Source organism: Aspergillus uvarum (assembly GCF_003184745.1).
Source record: "Aspergillus uvarum CBS 121591 unplaced genomic scaffold BO82scaffold_77, whole genome shotgun sequence".
Taxonomy (NCBI): Eukaryota; Fungi; Ascomycota; class Eurotiomycetes; order Eurotiales; family Aspergillaceae; genus Aspergillus; species Aspergillus uvarum.
The window spans coordinates 52,303-70,733 of record NW_020291374.1 but is presented as its reverse complement, the minus strand read 5'-3'; the positions used below and the strand labels follow the sequence as shown (position 1 = coordinate 70,733).

The window sequence follows — 18,431 nt, the reverse complement described above, 5'->3', positions numbered from 1 at the left end:
TGATTGGCGATATGTAGCTATATCTTAATTCCTAGTTCTTGGTTGGTTGGTTGGTTGCACCAGCTAAGATCTCGTGGTGGGCAACCCGCTTGGTGAATTGCCAGAACCAGGCGATCGGGTTACTTGGGGACACAGAACAATAGTAGGACACGCAAATAAGCAAAGAATAACGAATGCTTTTGATTTGAGTCACTGGGACCTTTTTGACTAGCAGACAGGGAAGCTTGCAGGCAAAGACACCAGAGCGTGTGGCGGAGGACCACCACACCCAAGTCCCACTGCTGCCTGCAAGCCTTACCAGATTGAAGGAGAGACGTATCTAATTAGCTCTATAATGCTTCTACGACACCAGAACACCAAGCGAACACCCGCACCAGACACAGCCTCCTCGAGCTTACTTCCCCTTCTTCCCTTCCAAATCCACGGGGAACTTCTCGCGAATGGACTTGCCATACCGATTAAACAGGATCGGCACAGGCACGAACGCCAACGCAATAAATCCGAGCAACGAATTGCCCCAGCCCAGCCCGAGGGCATCGAACATGGCCGGGCCCGCGAGGGGCAGCAGCGCGCCGACGAGCGACCGCGTGGCCGTGAGGGCGGCGTTGGCCGACGCCGCGTATGCCGGGTAGCAGTCGATGACGTAGGTCTGGATGGGCATATAGATGCCCATCATGCCGATGCCAAAGGGGGCCATGCCGATGATGGGTACGATCCAATGCACTCTGTACTTGGCGGACCAGCCGTACCAGAAGAAGCTGATGGGCAGGATGCAGCTGAAGAAGATCATGGTTACCAGCCGCATCTCGGGCTCAAACTTGCCTCCGTTGCGCGCGGTCAGCTTGGCCACGATGCGGTCGCTCGAGAACGCGATCAGGGCTAGGCCCGTCATGAAGCCGATGCCGATTCCCAAGTAGGCTAGTCCCGAGATGCCCGTCGACCAGCCGTAGTCCTCCTGGAAGACGGAGGAGATGGTCGTGAAGAAGAGGTAGAGGAGCCCGTAGACGAAGGCCATGTAGACGGACAGCAACAGAACGATGGGGGACTTGAAGAGGAGGAGGAAGGGGCGGCTGAGCCCGAGCTTCAGGGCCTCACTGAGACGGGGCCCGCCCTGGCTACTGGATTTGTCGTACGCGCTGCGCAGGTCGCTCCGGTTGAGTTCTTTGGCGAGATTTTCGGTCTTCCACCGGATCAGGACTGGGGCGTAGGTCTCCCGGTTGAGAACCTCGATGCCCGCGGAGATGCACCCGCCGGTGATGAGAAGGATCCAGAACACCCAGCGCCAGCCGATGGTTTCGCCGATGAAGCCGCCGGCGATGGGCCCGACAACGGGGCCGATCAGGGGGCCGAGGGCCCAGATGGAGGTGGCCATGCCACGTTGTGCGGTGGGAAAGAGGTCTGCGATGACACCGGCGCCGAGCGTGAGACTGCCGACACCGCCCATGCCGGCAAGAAGGCGGAAGACAATCAGCGCGGAGATGTTGGGCGCGAGGGCGCAGCCGATCTGCCATACCACAAAGAACCAGTTGGCGCAGCTGAGCACAATGCGACGACCGTAAATCTCACTGAGAGGGGCGAGGAAGAGGGGTCCGACCTAGCGCAAGGTATTGGTTAGATTCGATATGACGGGATCGGGCCCGGGTAAAACGTACCGTATACCCCAGCAAGAAGATAGTAACACTGAAGGATAGCAGGTATTCGTTGGACACCCCAAAGTCCTTGCCCACGTACTCCACCGCCGGAGAGAACATACTCGACGCGAGCGGCGAAATAAAGGTGATAGAGCTGATCAGAGCGAGCAGGCCCCATTTGCGCTCACTGGCGAAATTCTGTGGGTTATGAGGATCATCTTGCCCATCCCATCCCACGATGCCTTGACTAAGGTCGGTTTCAGGAAATAGTGGACGTGTTGGTGTAGCGGTAGCCGGGACAGTTATATCCTCTGTTAAAGTGGGTTGGTCGTTGGATGTGCCCGAATAAGCGGATTTCTCCGAGAAGCGCCGTTGGCTTTCCACGTCCTCCATTGTCCGCCTAGTGAGTTTCCGCCTATCGGAGAATTAGTCGTGCTGGAGATTAGAGTAACTATAGAAAGTGGCCGATCGCAGAGATGAAGAGAAGGTTAACGAGTGGATGGAGTGAGGCGATGTAGATGAAACTACAACGGTATTAAATATGTACTAGAAAGAGAAATTTAGTGAGTACGAAATGAGAACTGCAAAATGCAAGGCAAGGGCGATGCTGGAGAGATTATAAATGGGTCTGTTGACGACAGGCTTGGGGCTAAAGGTTGCTGGCAGCATAAAAATATGCATCAACCAGGATGCTGTCGGCGAATTCGGCTGCATATTGACTATGTGCATGGGCACAATTATTGTGCTGAGGTCACAGCGGAGGCTCTTCGAGGGTGATTGGTTTGAGTCGGCAAAGGATTGCAAATCTGAAGCAACCCAGCCAGCATATAGGTAAGAGCGGGGATAGGCGTTAAGAGTCAAATTGATTTGAGGACAACCCCGGGGAGGAAGCGCTGATTCAGTGTTTCATGTTGGCCTATGGACTGGGCAGCTCTGGCTGAACCCGGGCCACACTGAGTCAGTGGCCCACTCTCGGCAATGATTCGACCAATCCGGTTTGTTACGCTGCTCTTCTGTTGTGACCTGGCCACTGTTTCTCGTGTTGGTAAAGTTGATCTCTTCCCAGTATGGATGCAAGATGCGGACATAAGCTGGAAAAGTCTAACCAACCCTGCAAAGTGTTCGTTATGCTTGCTGTGCTGACCGTGATGACACAAAATCGGCACGATATCCGATCGCACGTGGCCGGAGTCGGTTGTGGCACCAGCCTTGCTTTGAACATATACATGTGCTACATGGTCTCTAAGGTGAATCTTTGATGATTGCGCCATGGTTCACAATGGACATTACTTCACGTAAAGCCTTTAGCACTGACTTGTGTTTTTACAACCAGTGGCTTGTGTTGAAGGCATCAGGTGTTGACTCAGCGGGCAGTCTTGGACATCCCCGCTCTTACCACGGTCCGACCCTTGTCAACAGGCGTCACAAGACAACCCCCCCACTTTACATGGAATAAAGAGCTTTCCGGACATCCTCCAACCATGCATCCTGTATCATGTTCTCATCACCGGTGCAGTATGCAACCGCACTCACTGCACTCATGGCTACTAGGTTCCCCTCACCGCACAACCTCCGTCCTCAAATCGGCCGGCCAAACCGGCAAATCCACTCCGTTACCCCGCGTCCCCACGTTATACCCAAGCTCCACGGCCGCCCGCCCGAACTGCGCAACAGGCTTTACTACCCTGAAATTCGCGCCAATCGCAGCCGAGTGACGAGTCTCGAAAAATTGTGCATGGAAAAGTGTCTGCGCGTCGTGCTGGTGCAGCAGTTTCATCATCTCCGGCAGAAGATAAGGCATCGCGTGGTAGTGGCGGAAGACGGGCGAGCCGTGGCGCGTCCACAGCTCGGACCAGACCTCCTGGTCGTAGGTGCCGCACGAGCGGACCAACCATTGCGAGTAATAGTTGAGTGATACCTATACACGGTACACCTGGTTAGCTGGAGCTCTTCGAACGAAAGGGTGCGGGTGGTAGGCCGCACATCAATGCCATAGCTGCCGCCGTGGTCTGCTCTTCTCACTAACGCTTCGAGGATGGCGGCAACTCCCGCAACTCCGGTACTATATAGCATCCACACCTGTTAGCGAAATGCAGTCAGAACCCGAAACCGACCGAGTTAACTCACCAATAATCCGAGTTAGGGAAGACAGGGGTTATAGGTTCATCCAAGCCCATCACCTGCCCATACCTCATCGATACACCACAACACTATCGCAAAAGTGCGAGTCAGCCGCGTGAGAGAAGGAAGTACTGGGTAGGGGTACTCACCGCATCACTAATCTGCTGCCAGCCACTCCGATGGCTCCAAGGCCCTTGCCACCCATAACAATTCTCGCGCACATGCAGGATCCCAGACGATCGATCTTTCACCAGGTCGAAAATGTCCCGCCGACTGAACCCCAGCCGATCCATCACGCCCGGTCGATACCCGTCCACGACCACGTCCGCCTCGCGGATCAACTGCCGCAATCGCTCCCGGTCGGCCTCCTCCTTTAGGTGCAACGAGCAATTCCATTTCCCCCAGTTGAGATCTGGATGCAGCACCGACATATCCGTGATATGAGGCGAAGTGACCCGCATGACGCTGGCGCCCAGTTCGGCCAACCCCCGGGTGATAGAGGGCGCGGCAATCACTCGAGTCAGATCCACAACCTTGAGACCGGCGAGCGGTCGCTTGGGTGATGAGGGCAGGCTAGGCTGTTCGGGCCACCAGGACGGGGGCTGGGCGGCGTGCGCATCCTTCTCGATCTCATATAATCCCACGTGGCTGTTTTGGCGACCGTGCTCCGAGGCGAAATACTCGTCCGAAGTCCATGCGACCGTGCCGGCCTGGCGCGACTGTTCGTTCATCAGGTGGTCCAGCGTGGCGGAGTCGTGCTGGGATACTGCGCTCTGAATGCGCTCGACCGCTGACTGGTATGTATCTTCTGCGGGTCCGTCGAGAGGGAGACCCAGCGCTGTCAGGGTTGGGTTAGGGTTCATGCTGCCTGCATTCGGTGTCATTTAGATGAGTCCTTGACCATTATCTGGGCGTTCAGAGAGACGCCACCTACCATGTATATGGTAGAACCGACCATCCTTGGTCTTGTAGATATTGGTCACGAGACGGCGATGGTCGCCATCGGCCGCGCGATGTTTGTCCTGCTCGGGGAACAGCTGAGCCATGCTGGAGTCGAAGAGATTGATCGGTTTGGGCTTGCCATCAGAGTCAACTACCTGAGCAAGTAACGGACTCATAAAATACAGCGACGCATGGTCTCTATAATGCCAGGCGTGGATATTATCAGCTAGATGCAGACCCTGCATTTTAGGTAGGCGTAAACTCACGTGTTGATAGTGACTCCGACCGGGTCAACCTGATACTTTCGCGTGATCAAGTGATTGACCATGGTCGCTTCGAATGCCTTTAGCGCGGAGATACTCTCTGCAAACCTCCAGTTGATGGGGATGCTGGGCTGTGCGGAGCCCTCGAACTGCACGTATTCGGCCAGCTTCGGCAGCTCCGGGGGAAGATGGTTGAAAAGCGGATTGTTCAGGATGCCAGTCTCGAAGACCTGCTTCGATTCTTGGGGGACCGAGTAAGTAGACGCTGATGGCATGTTGATTGTTGGGGTTTTCTGTTGAAAGCAAGTATACCGGTCGGTGTCGGGGTTTCAGAATAACATTTTGTGGGGAGATCGACGCGGTTTTTAAAGGGAAGCCTTACGCTGAACGTGCTCGACCTGCCCATGAGCCCGTCCTACGACAAAGCAGCCTCACCTTTGTCCCAACCCCACCTTTCCACATCAACCGACTCGGTTGCACAGCATACGATGGTTGCGTGGTGGGTTCACCGCCAGGCGGACAGTCTCCGGTCGCGGGAGACGCAACTCCTCAGCATTGATCGGCGGTGCGACCCACTGCGGTTGTGATGGGGTTACATGGATAGTACTGTGCTTATGCAGACTTACCTAGACATTAAATTTGCCAACGGGGAGCAGTCTTATGTCCTGTCAAAGGGGGTTATGATAAGGTTGGTGGTAACCTTCTATATTGCAGGTCGAGATCTTGGCTTTCCAGCTCCTTCCACACCACCTTAGGACTACGCACGGACGGACAAAAGTCGGGATTAAGTATATTCAACGTGAAACCTCTGAACTCTTGAAATCTGATACTATCCTTTTCAAGAAAAAAAATTGTCCAAAACAAATGAAATGCCAATTTAGGATTCAAAGGGATGTTCCATCCGGCGATATCCAGCCAACCACCTAGAGCTCGAGCTTGTCAGAAGCTTTGTGCTCTTCCCAGCGGTTGAGGATATCCTGGATGCTGAGATCAATCGTCACCTCGGCCTCGTCCTCGCCCCTACTCGCACTGAGCGACAACTCGAAGTTCTAGCTGCCGGTTGGCGTGAGCCGCACGAACCACTCCCGAAACTGCCGGGGAAGGACTTTCTGCAACTTCGCGCTATAGTCCTGGACCTTGCGCAGGACAGCAACCACATCCGGCGAAAGGAAAACCTTCTCGAGGAGGTAATGCTCAACCTCCTGCAACATGCTTGCAGGCGGGATGTCCTCCTCCTCCTCCTCCTCTCTCATCTGCATCACATGCTCGACCACGTCCTGCAGCTTGGGAAGGAGGGCGAGAACGTCCGGCACGAGGTCATCGACAGCGCGGTGGAGGAGACCCACCGTGAGCTCGAGGTCGTTCAGGTCCTCCAGCGCGGCGTCTTTCATGAACTCTTCAACCAGAACGTTGGCAAACCCCCGGCCAAACAGGAGATCGCAGACCTCCTGGATCGCCGCGAAGTAGTCCTCCGCCTGGCCGGGAAGCAGCGCCAAGAGCTCCAGGACCACCTCGTTCATCAGACGCTCGAGGTGTGTCACGAGGTTGACGCCTAGCGCATACCCCTGGGGCTCGGGCTTCAACTCCATGAGACAGCCTTGCTCGCGGAGATACCCATGCATAACGCTGTCGGTCATGGAGACGTCGAAATCTGCGGTATGCGGGTTCCACACCGCGTAGGCATGATACCGTTCGGCCTCGAGCTCCGCGCCGGGATAAGTGTGGTTTGCTATTCCCATTCCAATCACCGCGAGGGTAACGAGAAGGGTGTAGATAAGCGTGGCAGTGATATGAGACATTGCCACAGGGATGATAGGGCTTAAGTGGATAAGATGCGCACAGTGGCTAGTATCCGTCGAGTCTGGTAGTAGTAGACTTGACCTTGAGGAATTAGCCAGTGATGATTTTGGGAGGATAGGTAGTTGGCATCGACTGGGGCTTTATACCCGTCGACTATGGCATTGTTTAGTTTATGAAAAAATTGACAACCACACTTTAGTGTAGAATATCGGGAACCTCACAATGAGCCGTCATTATGAATGTCAGATCTTAGTCTAGAGTTGTTGAAATTATAACAAAGAATTGTTCCAGTTTATACAAGCTTCTAGGACAAGCTATGCCCGTGCTTGATGATCATTTCTTTGTTCAAAAAGGCGAGCTTATAGCCTTCGCAGTGCTAGGCTATAGGTACTAATTGTTTATTATGCTTCTGGTAGTCTAATATGTGCTCTTTCTCGTTATATCATTGATTGTCAATAAGCTTATTTAAACCTTAAAATAAAGACTACCGAACTGGATTCCATAATACTCCTTTCTTAATGCTGCCATAGTGACCAGCCTCCCTGCACGTTGTCACTGGATTTACCGAGCTTTAAATTGGGGCCAGCCGGCAGCTCTCGAGCCAGGCTGCTAATGAGAAAAGAACATGGTTCGGGCCCCTAGCAGATGCGCAGCATATGAAGAACCTATCTCACTACCTATTAAAGGCACAGGACGTAAACTCAAAACAATTTCTAGTGGAACGCGCCGGAGAAAGGAAACAATTTGTTTGCTCCTCTCGTCTTTCAGAATACCCCAGAGGGACGTGTTCTGATGAAAGACGAGATTTTCGGGTGAGTACTGTATTGAACAAGTCAGATAAGCGAGCCCTGGGTCATTAAGCTGAGGTTGCCATGTCTAATCAGTATTTGAGTCTCTAACATATATGAGCAGCAAATGCAGTTTCTAGTCCTTGCCAAGTATAAGTTATTAATCGAAGTGAGATGATTGTCCATTACTGAATCACCATCTTCTATCCTCAATTGAATCACTCTATGCATCTTCCGTGGTCACAGCACAACAGTTCCCCCAAGCTTACTTTGTACTCTGTACCTACCCATTTTCTAAGATCGATTTATTTTTACCCGCACCCACTCGCATATCATCCACCAGCTCTACTCAGGCACGTAATGCCTCGTCGAGGATTCACCTCCCGAGTCACTAGAATTGATGAGCTCAGACTGCCTGATATTCCAATCCCTTGACGACGGCACCATCAAGTACCCTTCAGTTTCATTGATAATCTGAGTAGGCAGTTTTTCCACTCATTTGTCAGCAGTGGCTCGGCTTTATGGCTCGGCTTTGCGACTCGGCTATACCGGCTACATCTAAGCCAGCGCCTTAATTATGACACATATCGCAGCGGCGGTATAGCTAAGGCGGAGTTCTGCATCCTACATTAGGGTGAGAATCATATTTTGACCGATTCACTCTGTTAGAGCATACATAACCCAGTTGTCCCTTGTGCAAACGTTTGCTCACTTAAATGAACTCCATGTCCAGAACCGGGAGTGCAGTACCGGCGCAAGCTGGCATCAAAGCCAGCGACATCAGCGTTCCGATTAATGACAAATCAGAATTCCGAGGCTTTTGCTCCGTGCTGGGGGTTGCTCATTTTCTTGGCATACAATTCGCGCACGTCCCAGCCCGCTTTCGTCAAGCTCGGCTCGTTGAATTTGAGAGTCGCGATGCTATTGTCGAGTCGACGAAATTTGGACCAATCTGTCCTCAGATTTCTGATGGTTCTCGTGGTCATCGGCGGCACCTTTTCGTTGGTGCCCCTGCTGCCAACCAGAAGCAATCCGAACAAAACTGCCTCTGTCTGAATATCTACGCGCCTATGTCGGCCTTGTCCTCGGACAAGAAAATTCCTGTAATTGTTTGGATCCATGGAGGTGGGTGGTCATTCGAGAATGGTAACGCTGACTTCTGTAAGCATGTCTATTGAATATTCTCTTGCCGATAATAATCTACTAATAAAAACAAACCAGCTGGTGACTTCTTAATCCAACACGCCGTAGCGACTGGAAAACCTGTCATTTTTGTCTCCATCAATTATCGACTTGGGCATTTCGGATTCTTATCCTCTTCAGAGCTCACCGAAGAGGCAGTCAATTTTGAAGAAGTGGGATGGGCAAATCAAGGCCTGTACGACCAGCGACTGGCACTGCAATGGGTATGTCGAACTTCGATATGCTTCCAATATGCCTAGATTGCTAAGACTGTTACCAGGTTAAAAACTATATAGGTCTATTCGGAGGGGATAATACTAAGGTTACAATTTCTGGAGAGTCTGCCGGGGCCTGGTCTGTCCTAGCTCACCTTAAATCAGACCAGCCTCTTTGTCAACGTGGCATCTTGCAATCAGCCCCGTTTTGGTCCATGCTCAGACCGGAGGATGCCCAGGAGAGATTTGACAAACTTGTGCAGCGCACTGGAGTCCCTGTCAGTGCTACAGCTGCGGAGAAGCTTGCTGCTTTGCGGTCGATTCCCCAGGAGGTATTAGTCACTTGGAACGAAGGGGCAACGTCTCCGGTTTGGGATCCAAAATGGTTTGTAGGCCATGGCGATCCCGAACAACCACTAGACTCTGTGGGGACCTTTCCGGCTTGGGTTCAGGCAATCGTGTCGGGGACGATGCGGGATGAAATGTCAGTTTTTGGCTTTGTCAAACTCTGGAAAACTAAAGAATCTGTGATCGCCTCTCTCCGTGGTGGACTGTTTCTGCCACAAGATCCATCTTTTTGCGACGAGGCTTTGCATGAATATGGTATTCAACAATCCAGCTCTGACGCAGCGGCAGTACAGGGATTCGTTTCTGTCCTTGCAGATGCATGCTTCGCGCCCTTGCCATTTAATCTCGCGAACGCCTGTCGTGATCCCAACTCGCCACCAGTGTACATTTACCGGTTTGACCAGGCGGATGAAGATGAAAACAGTGTGTTCAAGGGAGCTGCGTACCATGTGCTGGATAACACTTACACTTGTCGCTACCCCGCTGTCGCTGGTCCTACGGCGCCTCGTTCCTGCCAAGCAACAGCCAATAGATTTTCCGAGATGATGTTACGCCATGCTTACGGGGAAGCTCCTTGGCAGTCATACAGGTCTTCAGGGGCGTGGAATGTGTTCGATGGAGAAAACACCAGAGTCGAGATCGTCGACCATGGTGTCCAGCGCTGGGAGAAATTGTTGACCACTGAAGCTCGGGTGATAAAATTTGCAAGGTTATTTGCTACGATCGTCAGCAATTTACCGTCTCAGTGAGAGGCTCTCATACTGCGATCCGCAGGGGCCAGGATAGTGACTAAGCATGTACGTCCGCATAGAAATTGTCGCCAAGTACTGTTTTACTAGTGTTCTGGATACTCGTAGAACAGCAGGAAAAAGGTTGCGTATTTCTAACAACTGCCGAGCACCTTTATTTGAGAGAGTCGGTAGGTTATTTATTTGCAACACCCATGTAGCCCACGACAAACGCAAAAGTCTAATGAGGACAGAACAAACCCAGCTTCGCAGTTCTGCTCAGCGGCGCGCTCCCGCCCACCGAGCACAAATCAGGCGTTCAGTGGGTTTATTATGCGGCTTCGGTCAGTGAGCATGGCCTTTCTATTACTGTTAAGTATGCTGCGGAGCTTCGGGGCATCGAATATATCAATTTCTTAAGTAAACGAGTGCCCATAAGTCAAATGATAAATGAAGGACTTATAAGTCGACAAGGCACATTGTGGTTCAATGATATTGTCAATTTGCAACCCACAGTCACTATACAAGTACCTATGTTAATTGCGATATGGTCGATGAAACGGTAGGTAATATACTCTATACGCTCAATGTAGCCAATCCCGAGCTGTTAGCCCTGGAACACCGCCCACTTGTGTCTCCTAGCCGAGCTCCCCGCAAAGCTTGGATAGAGGCATTACTGGGGTGCAGGTTGAGTTCTGGGTGGAAACGCAAGGTTGATTTTCTTGTTAAAACCCAACGGGACATTTGGGCCGTTCAAAATGGACACATAGATTCCCCCTGTAGATGGGTATGCTCCGGGCAATAATGTCCTTCTGCTCCACGCATTCCTGCCCATTAAATTATGTTCCCTTTGGGGGCATGGGGAAATGACGGTTGACTTATATCATGCGGCCACCACTATGTTCTATTCACACTTTGCTCAGTTCCAGCTGTATCATGACATCATGCAAGTTCTTCTGGTCTTGGCATCAGCGGACCCATCCCGGAACATGCCTTCTTCCGGCGCCGGAGCTTCCGCATTGAAAGGCTTATCAATTCCATCACCCCGCATCAGCGCTAGAAGCTCGCCAAGACGGCAAAATATGCCTGAAAGCAGCCTCGATTGAAACGAAGTACGTGGAGTGATCCTAGGATATCGTGCAAGCAGACCGCCAGATAGTTCGGATCATGTGTCCTCTGGCAGACGATCATCTCAAAGACCATGACCCAAATGCCGATACCTGTCCAAAACGCCGACTGAGAGCGGCGAAGGCCTGCCGAAGGTGCAATCAACTGAAAGTGAAATGTGACGCAGTGCAGGGCGGGCTGCCCTGCAGTCGCTGTCGCATGGATAATCACCGAGAATGTGTTTTGCTCGCCTCTAAGCGAGGCACTTACAGTCGTCGCTCCAAGCAGCGGATAGAAAGACCAGAGATCCAGTCGGAAAACCAACTGTTCGCGGGATGTTCGCCAAATCAATCGGACCCGTTCACTGCGAGTGAGCGTGGCAACCATCCGGCCCCCGTAACCCGCGAAACTTCGGGAACGCGAGCCTATCCACACCTTCCAGCAATAATTTCTTCCCCTCCAACCGCCAACGCTGTAGACGCGTCTGAATCAAGCCCGAATGGCGGTTCCGCCAGCAGTATCGCACCACCGACTGGTTCCATTGATGCATCGAACGCCAGGAATGCATCGTCAATATCATCCATGTTTCAGCACTTCGTGAGACAGCATAGAGAGGAGTGTCTGAAATCAGGGCTTGTTCTTTTCGGCGAGCCATCGCCTTTGACATTCGCACTTCAGCTCCGCCCAGAAACAGTCCTAGATTTGCATGACACCAGCTACTCCATCTGCGATAGTCGCTCGCTTGGAATTGTTCAGGATGGAATCCATCCAGAGCATCTTGAAAAGTACGAGATTGATTGCCTGAAGGCAAAAGGAGCATTCGACTGTCCAGAACCGGCGTTATTGTCAAACATGATTAACGTGTTTCTTGATCGATTTTATCCATACTACCCAGTGGTGAACCCGGGAGATCTCCTACGGGCTCATGAAGAGCGTAAGATACCGTGGATCTTACTCCACTCCATTTGCTTTATTGCAATGACATTTGGCGATCTTGGTCTTGTCTACCGCGCGGGGTTCAATTCCCGGAGGCCCGCACGGCGCTTGTATTACAATCGTGCCAAGGCATTGTTCGATTTCAACTATGAAAACAACAAGATCATTCTACTCAAAGTCGCCATTATGATGAGCTTTCACGGACCACAAATGGATTGTTACTGGAATCCGAGCTCATGGATTGAGGTTGGTGCCACCGTTGGTGTCTCACTGGGATTGCATCGCAAAGCTGCTAGCTTAAAACACCAAGCCCAGGACAGGTCTCTGCTCAAGAGACTATGGTGGATTCTAGTTCTCCGCGATGCACACTGCTCAAGTCTTCTTGGTCGTCCTTTCCGAATCAATATAACGCAAAGTGATATTGATATGCTGTCGCGTGCGGATTTTGTGGATGCGCACACAGGCGTTGAACCATGTCATACTTGTGAATGCAGAGCCGCATTTGACTATCAAATTCGTGTTGTTGAACTGTCCTTGATTCTGCGGAGAATCATGCTATTTCGATTTGGACCAGTCAATGAAGCTTTATCTGCATCTGCGATCCAGCTGCAATTGGATACATGGAAGGCCAGGAATGATGAGGAGGCCATCAAACAATCAATAACAGGTGTGCATTTGGATATTCTCTGGAACTACCATCGCATGCTCCTTTACATGAACCTGCCTGGTCAGCCCCACTCTGATGAGCTCCATCGAACGAATATCGATTTGGCCGCCACTGCAAATTCGTCAGCCTTCGCGATATCATCTGCTGCTGTCAAACTTGTATTGAACTCATCGTTATGCACAATTCCTCATGAAGTGTTTCCTGCCTTCTTCGTTGCAGGTATCTTGCTCTTCCAACAAGCTCATAACTCCAACGATGTCCAAGTAGCCAAAATGGCTCAGGCAAGTTTTGACAACTGTCAGATGGCTCTCAATGGAGCGCAGGATTACTGGGATCCTGGTAAATGGGCAATGGCTCTTTTCAGCTATCTTCTGTCTGAAATGGAAGTATCTACTACTTCTGGCATCTATAACCCACAAGGGCATGCGGACCACATGGCGCAAAACCCCCCCATTGAGTCACTAGAACAGAGGCCGGTCTTCATCAGAGATGGCTCCTGGGCAGGCGTCTCTCCTAACACACGTTTGGGATTGGATCAAGAGTGGATGCCAAACATTGTGGGGAACATGTTGCTACCGGATTTCTTTTCCACAACGTACGGCCTTTAAAGGGTAGGGCAACAACCATAGTCACGAAGAATTATAGCACATCCTGACCGACGAAGAATATCGTAGCAGAAAAACATGAGCCCAAGAAAACAACCATTGCCAGGCCTAGTAGTTCAAACATGTTATTCTTTACAGATTGGCTCTTCGCTCACGCATTCGATAATGAATCCACCTTACTATGCGAGATAGGGGTACATATATTTACCCCTTCTCTGCCGTTATATACCCACAACTATGATCCAGACACGTTTCTCTAATGTTCAGATGATTGTGTTATATCAGGTGCACGGCTTCGATTCGAATTGGCTAAGGCCAAAGATCAGGCACTCTCGAACCATGCCGACTAACTTCCTCAATTTCCCATATACATTGGGGTTTGCTTGCGATTCGACATTGAAGAGCTGTGAGACTTTGCTAGTAGCCATGCATCGCTCAATTGCTGTGCTTCGTAGATCCTAACTTTCGACATGAATTCCCCCAAACAAACCAGGCATTCTTTCTCAGGTATTCAGCATCCATCTCTGCAATTCTAATAGAGTGCAAGTCATCACATCTCACGTAATCTTCTTCCGTGTGCAGGGTTTGTGTCTGGCGCGTAGGGAAGAAGGAGGTCGGCATCTCGTATTCAAAAACCGCCAGAAACTGTCCACGTGACACAATCGGCTCATCCGCAACTCCCAGCGCTTGCAAATCCATGCCAGAGGGGGCAGCGACCCATGAATGAGGTACGCCGTGTCCAATAGTGACCATAGTGTCTGGAGGTACGACGTAGATTTCTCCCCCCAGTTCCGTAATGGCAACCCCGTTCAAGACTATGATCTTTTCCACCACATACTGCATCCCCTCTCCTTCCTTTGTGGGTGCCATGTGCACGTGACGGGGCATGCGGCAGGTTGTATCGAATTGGAAAAGACCACTGGGGCCACAAAACGCCACAGAACTGGAGTCTTGGTCATGACCGTAGCTGAGGATCTGCAGGGTACCAGGCAACCCGGTTTCGGGCGAATATGCGGTCTTGATGAGCGACCCACTCCCGTGAACGAGATGGCATCCGTTAGGCAGATCAAAGCCGAGTTTTTTGGCCATTTTGCGGGAAAGTTCAAATAGGATGCTCTAGGGAGATTGCGTTATGTTTGGCGATATACGAGCAATGGCGTGAAATCATCAAAGTAGCTCTGAAATTGGTGTGGTTATTTATCTGGACCGGCAGCTTGCCGCATGCGGCATCATCAGGGCATGCCGCCGCGGCAATATGCCTCATCACTATGTGTTACTTACTAGCATGAGGCCGCGGCCCGGAGAAGGCGGCGACTCGGACCCATTCCGTCAGTTAGACATGTGGTTATTGAAGCCGCGGGAAGGACCTCCCATGGAAACCCAGTGGCAAGGGAAACGCTCGGCAACCATACTTGCCAGCAGTACTCACATATCAGGCGGGACGGAACAGGCATTTTTTCCACCGCAAACTCGACAGTGGCCCTTTGTTCAAATTGCGAGTGGCGAGGAAGGCGTGGTCTCTCTTATCTTCAGCCATACAAATCGGTCTTACACCCTTGGAAGTCTGGTCAATCACGGGTTTGTTATGGATGAGGAATGGCCAAGCATGATGAGAGGATTCTGTAACACCACGATCTTTAAAGGAACAGGGAATTTTAGGTCAATTCGCTGAGAGCGATCCATGGGCAACAAACATTTGGCACCTCACTGATCACGTATCTATGGATGTACCACCCACTATGTCTCTCTCAACAACGCATTCGACAACAGATCCGCGATAGGGTGACCATAAATCTGGAGTTCCAAATGTCTTAGGACTTCTTAGACCGGATAACAGAACGTTGACGGCGAGTATAGGACCTAACGTTCGGGCACAACACGAGCCAAGCCATGCTACGCAGATTTCACCGGCGACAAGTGCAAGAAGAAATGTCGACGGAGGCCCGAACATGTGTTTAATACTGGTGCGGCCATATTGTTGCAGTCCTCCAGTATAAACTCCTCTAGTAGATGTTTTGTGCAAAGTCAACAACCAGAACTTTCTCCACGATGGGCAAAAGGCTAGCACCATAGTCGAGGTGAGCCTGATCCTTCTGGGCATAATAATCACGATCGGCGACGGACGCGAAGACAACCACAAAGACATGAGTAATGCCATCCTGTAATTCCAGGCAGTTAGATAGAAGAAACAATATGAATCATTCTATGCACTCCAGTAGAAATACAATCTCACCTGCATTCCTTCAATCGAGCACTCCTTCCCTCCTGTGCTTGAGACGATGTAAGGCTTTCCTGTCTCCGGATGGATACACTTCTCCTTCAGGTTCAGCATTCGTTGGATGGCCTGATCGGGATTAGTACAGATAGGACAGTGAGAGTACTCTTTCTCGATTCATAATAGCTACATCTTGAACGGTGGCTGCATCAACATCCTTGCGAAATTGGAGTTGCACAATATGTGTAACGGAGCCCATGATTGAGATGGAGTTGATGGTCGAGTCGAAGTCGGATGGTGTGAGAAAGAAACAGTGTTGCGCTCTGACTTTCAATCTGTATTTATTCACTCCCGACAGTGACATCAGCGATCACATGACGAACAAGTTGGCGACCCCATCCACATCTCCAGCAGGGTCGGAGCAGACTTAACGGGCCCTACGGTGGCGAATTGAGTAGAAGGATGCTTCCTTGTTTGGACAGCTTGTCTCCTCGCCGGAGTAAGACTCGAGTGAAGGAAGATATGATCCATTCGGTTGGACTGGCGGGTTGACGTTATTGAAGTCGGGGTCTGTGTGACAATGCGCGAGAAACGATAATGGCATATAACCGCGGTCAACTCGATAGCAAAAGTGGGCCGAGATTAGAACCGAATTGCAAGCTACGATATGAGGTCATTCAATGGCCAAACCGTTGGGCCTCAGAGCTACAAACTGGAGCAACCTGGTTGATCGATCACCGTGTTTTGAAGGTGAAGCTTACATTCACTGAATAATCGCTTCCAAAAATTACCTGACATTCAATGTAGGTCTTAGACAGGGAATGATGATGTTCAAAACAACCAGGGTTACATTGATCAACATTTTTTCATCAATGTGGGAAGCAAACACCATGTTATAACTCAAGAAGCAACAGGCTTTGAGTAGCCCTTGAACTCTTCTTTTTCTGTCAGAATGAGTGGAATCTCATCTTCCTCCAAAGATGCGAAGGTCTGTTTCTCCGATGGCGCCCAGCCCAATTTGCGAAGACGATTTGCCCGGTGTCTAGCATTTGATCCTTCAACTATTTCAGAGTAGTCACCGAAAATATCGGCATAGTTTTCTGGCGGAATAGTCCTGGGGGTAGAATCCTTGATCCGACCATCCTTCTGCAAGATGCGACCGATCTCCGCAGAGCACTCGCCCCAAGAAAGTTCCTGTCCATTTTCACAGAAAAAGTAGGGATTTTGGACCACTTCCGAAGACGGCCTTGACTCCAGCCAATGAAGCAAGGTTATGTAGCCACGCGCAAGGTCTTTCACATGGACTTGATTCCAGACAGACCGACCAGCACCAATCTGGCCTGCATAGCCGTGTTTGAGAGAGTAGCGAACGATCGTCGGTAATTGAATTGAGGTTCGTTTTTCTCGAGTACTAATGCCGTAGATGAGAGGAGGAATCATAATGGCAAGCTTGGCGTATGCTGCCAATTCATTGCGTGCGCGCACAATAGCCAGATCAATCTTCCGGTGGGGTGCACTATCGGGAAGAGCGTCAATCTGAGCTGGATTCTCATCGTCAAAGACCGTTTGGCTTTTGTAGGCACCCGCAGAGTTATCCGCGAGCAAACTAGCACCGCTAGTATGGATGAAAATGGTCTGCAGCGCGTTGGCTGCGCGTTGCCGAATGCCTTCTAGGACAGCTTCCACGGAGGGCAGGTGATCAGCAGTCGCTGTATGGATGATAATATCGCTTTGACCAACTTGAGAGATAATCACATCCTTGTCATCCAAGGTCCCTCGTACAGTCTGGACTCCCAGTTTGGCAAAGTCCGCAGCAGCCGATTCCCGACGGACAAGAGTTGTAACAGAGTAGTTCTCCTTCAAGAGCAGGTCCAGAATCTCTCCTCCGATGAAGCCCGGACCAATGAGAAATACAGAAGAAGACATGATGACTGTCGACAATAGTAACTAAGAGCTCTTAGGAAAATTGTTCTGAATATGCTCTACATTCAAATAATTATAACTATGGATGAAGGTAACCCATCTTTATACAGTACGCAGAAAAGACAGGCCGGAGTGATTAATAATTCACTGTACGTCAGCAAGTCGGCTCTCTTGGTAATGCGCCCATTGAGACATTGTGCCAAGGATCGGTTCCGCATGACTTGATGTATTACTTACCATAGGAGTCCCGAGAATGCCGGAAACAGTTATGAACTTTCTATAGCCGAGAACCTTAATGTGTATGGCTCCTTCCAGAATCACTACATGTCATGGAGAAATCTTTAGCGGCGTCACTTCTCCGGAATCTTGTGGCTCTCTCAAGCTCGTTACCTCAGATCTTGCGTTGACACAAGAAGCCCAAGAAGGCTGGTCACTATAGCAGCATTAAGGAAGGAATATTATTGCCTGAAGTCGACGTGCTACAGCGTATAAGCCAGGTCTTCTTGGCAGCAACTGTAATGATATGTAAATTACCAGAAATATAAAAACAGCCGGCTATATCGGCTATATACATCTATATCAGTATATCCTTTCCAGACAGCGGAGGGATATGTAAGCTGTCCGATTATTCGGAACAGTATTCGCCGTCGGAAATCAGTAAGCTTGCCCTATCTGCTTTGGGAAACAAATTTAGAAACCAGAGTTGGTTGGCTGTGGATTGGGAGTCAATCAAATCTTATTACCCAGGTCTTTTTCGCTTTACACCGGTCAACTTATTAACAATGGTGAGGACGCCTCCGAGAGGTGGAAGATGCTTGGATTCTGACGTCAGGCTAACTGCGAGAACTAGCTAAGGCCACCGAGGTGGGCGGTCAGCTGACAGCCTCAGGCAAGGCCGCAGGCTGCCGCCGTCAAATGGAACGGTATTATATCTAATATTGTCTACTACGTACCGACCCT

The 18,431-nt window shown here is 50.7% G+C and overlaps 8 protein-coding genes across 8 annotated transcripts; 2 read left to right on the top strand and 6 right to left on the bottom strand.

The window, feature by feature from the left end:
• Window positions 1-160: 160 nt before the first annotated feature.
• Window positions 161-2,253, bottom strand: BO82DRAFT_358772 (MFS transporter). The gene is made up of 2 exons (XM_025636385.1): window positions 1,653-2,253; window positions 161-1,594 (listed from the first exon to the last, which is right to left on the bottom strand). The coding sequence occupies exons 1-2, from the start codon at window positions 2,022-2,024 to the stop codon at window positions 395-397; spliced, it is 1,572 nt and encodes a 523-aa protein (XP_025487009.1). The 5' UTR covers window positions 2,025-2,253; the 3' UTR covers window positions 161-394.
• Window positions 2,254-3,045: 792 nt separating this feature from the next.
• BO82DRAFT_193990 (CoA-transferase family III) lies at window positions 3,046-5,392 on the bottom strand. Its single transcript, XM_025630541.1, has 6 exons — window positions 4,961-5,392; window positions 4,687-4,892; window positions 3,902-4,620; window positions 3,759-3,841; window positions 3,615-3,693; window positions 3,046-3,549 (listed from the first exon to the last, which is right to left on the bottom strand). The coding sequence occupies exons 1-6, from the start codon at window positions 5,230-5,232 to the stop codon at window positions 3,190-3,192; spliced, it is 1,719 nt and encodes a 572-aa protein (XP_025487008.1). The 5' UTR covers window positions 5,233-5,392; the 3' UTR covers window positions 3,046-3,189.
• Window positions 5,393-5,817: 425 nt separating this feature from the next.
• On the bottom strand, window positions 5,818-6,911 carry BO82DRAFT_193988 (uncharacterized protein). Its single transcript, XM_025630540.1, has one exon. The coding sequence runs from the start codon at window positions 6,754-6,756 to the stop codon at window positions 6,007-6,009; it is 750 nt and encodes a 249-aa protein (XP_025487007.1). The 5' UTR covers window positions 6,757-6,911; the 3' UTR covers window positions 5,818-6,006.
• A 1,148-nt stretch (window positions 6,912-8,059) lies between these two features.
• Window positions 8,060-10,236, top strand: BO82DRAFT_387028 (putative carboxylesterase). The gene is made up of 3 exons (XM_025638285.1): window positions 8,060-8,706; window positions 8,767-8,951; window positions 9,008-10,236. The coding sequence occupies exons 1-3, from the start codon at window positions 8,262-8,264 to the stop codon at window positions 10,037-10,039; spliced, it is 1,662 nt and encodes a 553-aa protein (XP_025487006.1). The 5' UTR covers window positions 8,060-8,261; the 3' UTR covers window positions 10,040-10,236.
• Window positions 10,237-11,344: 1,108 nt separating this feature from the next.
• BO82DRAFT_295240 (fungal specific transcription factor domain-containing protein) lies at window positions 11,345-13,336 on the top strand (the record flags this gene model as incomplete). The annotated part of the gene is made up of 1 exon (XM_025631855.1): window positions 11,345-13,336. The coding sequence occupies one exon, from the start codon at window positions 11,345-11,347 to the stop codon at window positions 13,334-13,336; it is 1,992 nt and encodes a 663-aa protein (XP_025487005.1).
• A 216-nt stretch (window positions 13,337-13,552) lies between these two features.
• BO82DRAFT_193972 (cupin domain-containing protein) lies at window positions 13,553-14,520 on the bottom strand. The gene has a single exon (XM_025630539.1). It carries the CDS (start codon window positions 14,420-14,422, stop codon window positions 13,769-13,771), a length of 654 nt encoding a protein of 217 aa, XP_025487004.1. The 5' UTR covers window positions 14,423-14,520; the 3' UTR covers window positions 13,553-13,768.
• Window positions 14,521-15,336: 816 nt separating this feature from the next.
• On the bottom strand, window positions 15,337-15,807 carry BO82DRAFT_295305 (Dabb family protein; the record flags this gene model as incomplete). The annotated part of the gene is made up of 3 exons (XM_025631857.1): window positions 15,337-15,492; window positions 15,567-15,677; window positions 15,739-15,807. 3 exons carry the CDS (start codon window positions 15,805-15,807, stop codon window positions 15,337-15,339), a joined length of 336 nt encoding a protein of 111 aa, XP_025487003.1.
• A 463-nt stretch (window positions 15,808-16,270) lies between these two features.
• On the bottom strand, window positions 16,271-17,541 carry BO82DRAFT_358763 (NAD(P)-binding protein). Its single transcript, XM_025636384.1, has one exon. It carries the CDS (start codon window positions 17,472-17,474, stop codon window positions 16,449-16,451), a length of 1,026 nt encoding a protein of 341 aa, XP_025487002.1. The 5' UTR covers window positions 17,475-17,541; the 3' UTR covers window positions 16,271-16,448.
• Window positions 17,542-18,431: the final 890 nt, after the last annotated feature.

Bases quoted from the DNA above. Each gene is read 5' to 3' on its own strand.
- BO82DRAFT_358772 (XM_025636385.1), bottom strand. From the start codon at position 2,024: ATGGAGGACGTGGAAAGCCAACGGCGCTTCTCGGAGAAATCCGCTTAT. The intron at 1,595-1,652 runs GTACGTTTTACC...ACCTTGCGCTAG, and splicing joins TCTTCTTGCTGGGGTATACG to GTCGGACCCCTCTTCCTCGC.
- BO82DRAFT_193990 (XM_025630541.1), bottom strand. From the start codon at position 5,232: ATGCCATCAGCGTCTACTTACTCGGTCCCCCAAGAATCGAAGCAGGTC. The intron at 3,842-3,901 runs GTGAGTACCCCT...CTTTTGCGATAG, and splicing joins GGCAGCAGATTAGTGATGCG to TGTTGTGGTGTATCGATGAG. The intron at 3,694-3,758 runs GTGAGTTAACTC...GATGCTATATAG, and splicing joins TTCCCTAACTCGGATTATTG to TACCGGAGTTGCGGGAGTTG.
- BO82DRAFT_193988 (XM_025630540.1), bottom strand. From the start codon at position 6,756: ATGTCTCATATCACTGCCACGCTTATCTACACCCTTCTCGTTACCCTC.
- BO82DRAFT_387028 (XM_025638285.1), top strand. From the start codon at position 8,262: ATGAACTCCATGTCCAGAACCGGGAGTGCAGTACCGGCGCAAGCTGGC. The intron at 8,707-8,766 runs GTAAGCATGTCT...AAAACAAACCAG, and splicing joins GAATGGTAACGCTGACTTCT to CTGGTGACTTCTTAATCCAA. The intron at 8,952-9,007 runs GTATGTCGAACT...GACTGTTACCAG, and splicing joins AGCGACTGGCACTGCAATGG to GTTAAAAACTATATAGGTCT.
- BO82DRAFT_193972 (XM_025630539.1), bottom strand. From the start codon at position 14,422: ATGGCCAAAAAACTCGGCTTTGATCTGCCTAACGGATGCCATCTCGTT.
- BO82DRAFT_358763 (XM_025636384.1), bottom strand. From the start codon at position 17,474: ATGTCTTCTTCTGTATTTCTCATTGGTCCGGGCTTCATCGGAGGAGAG.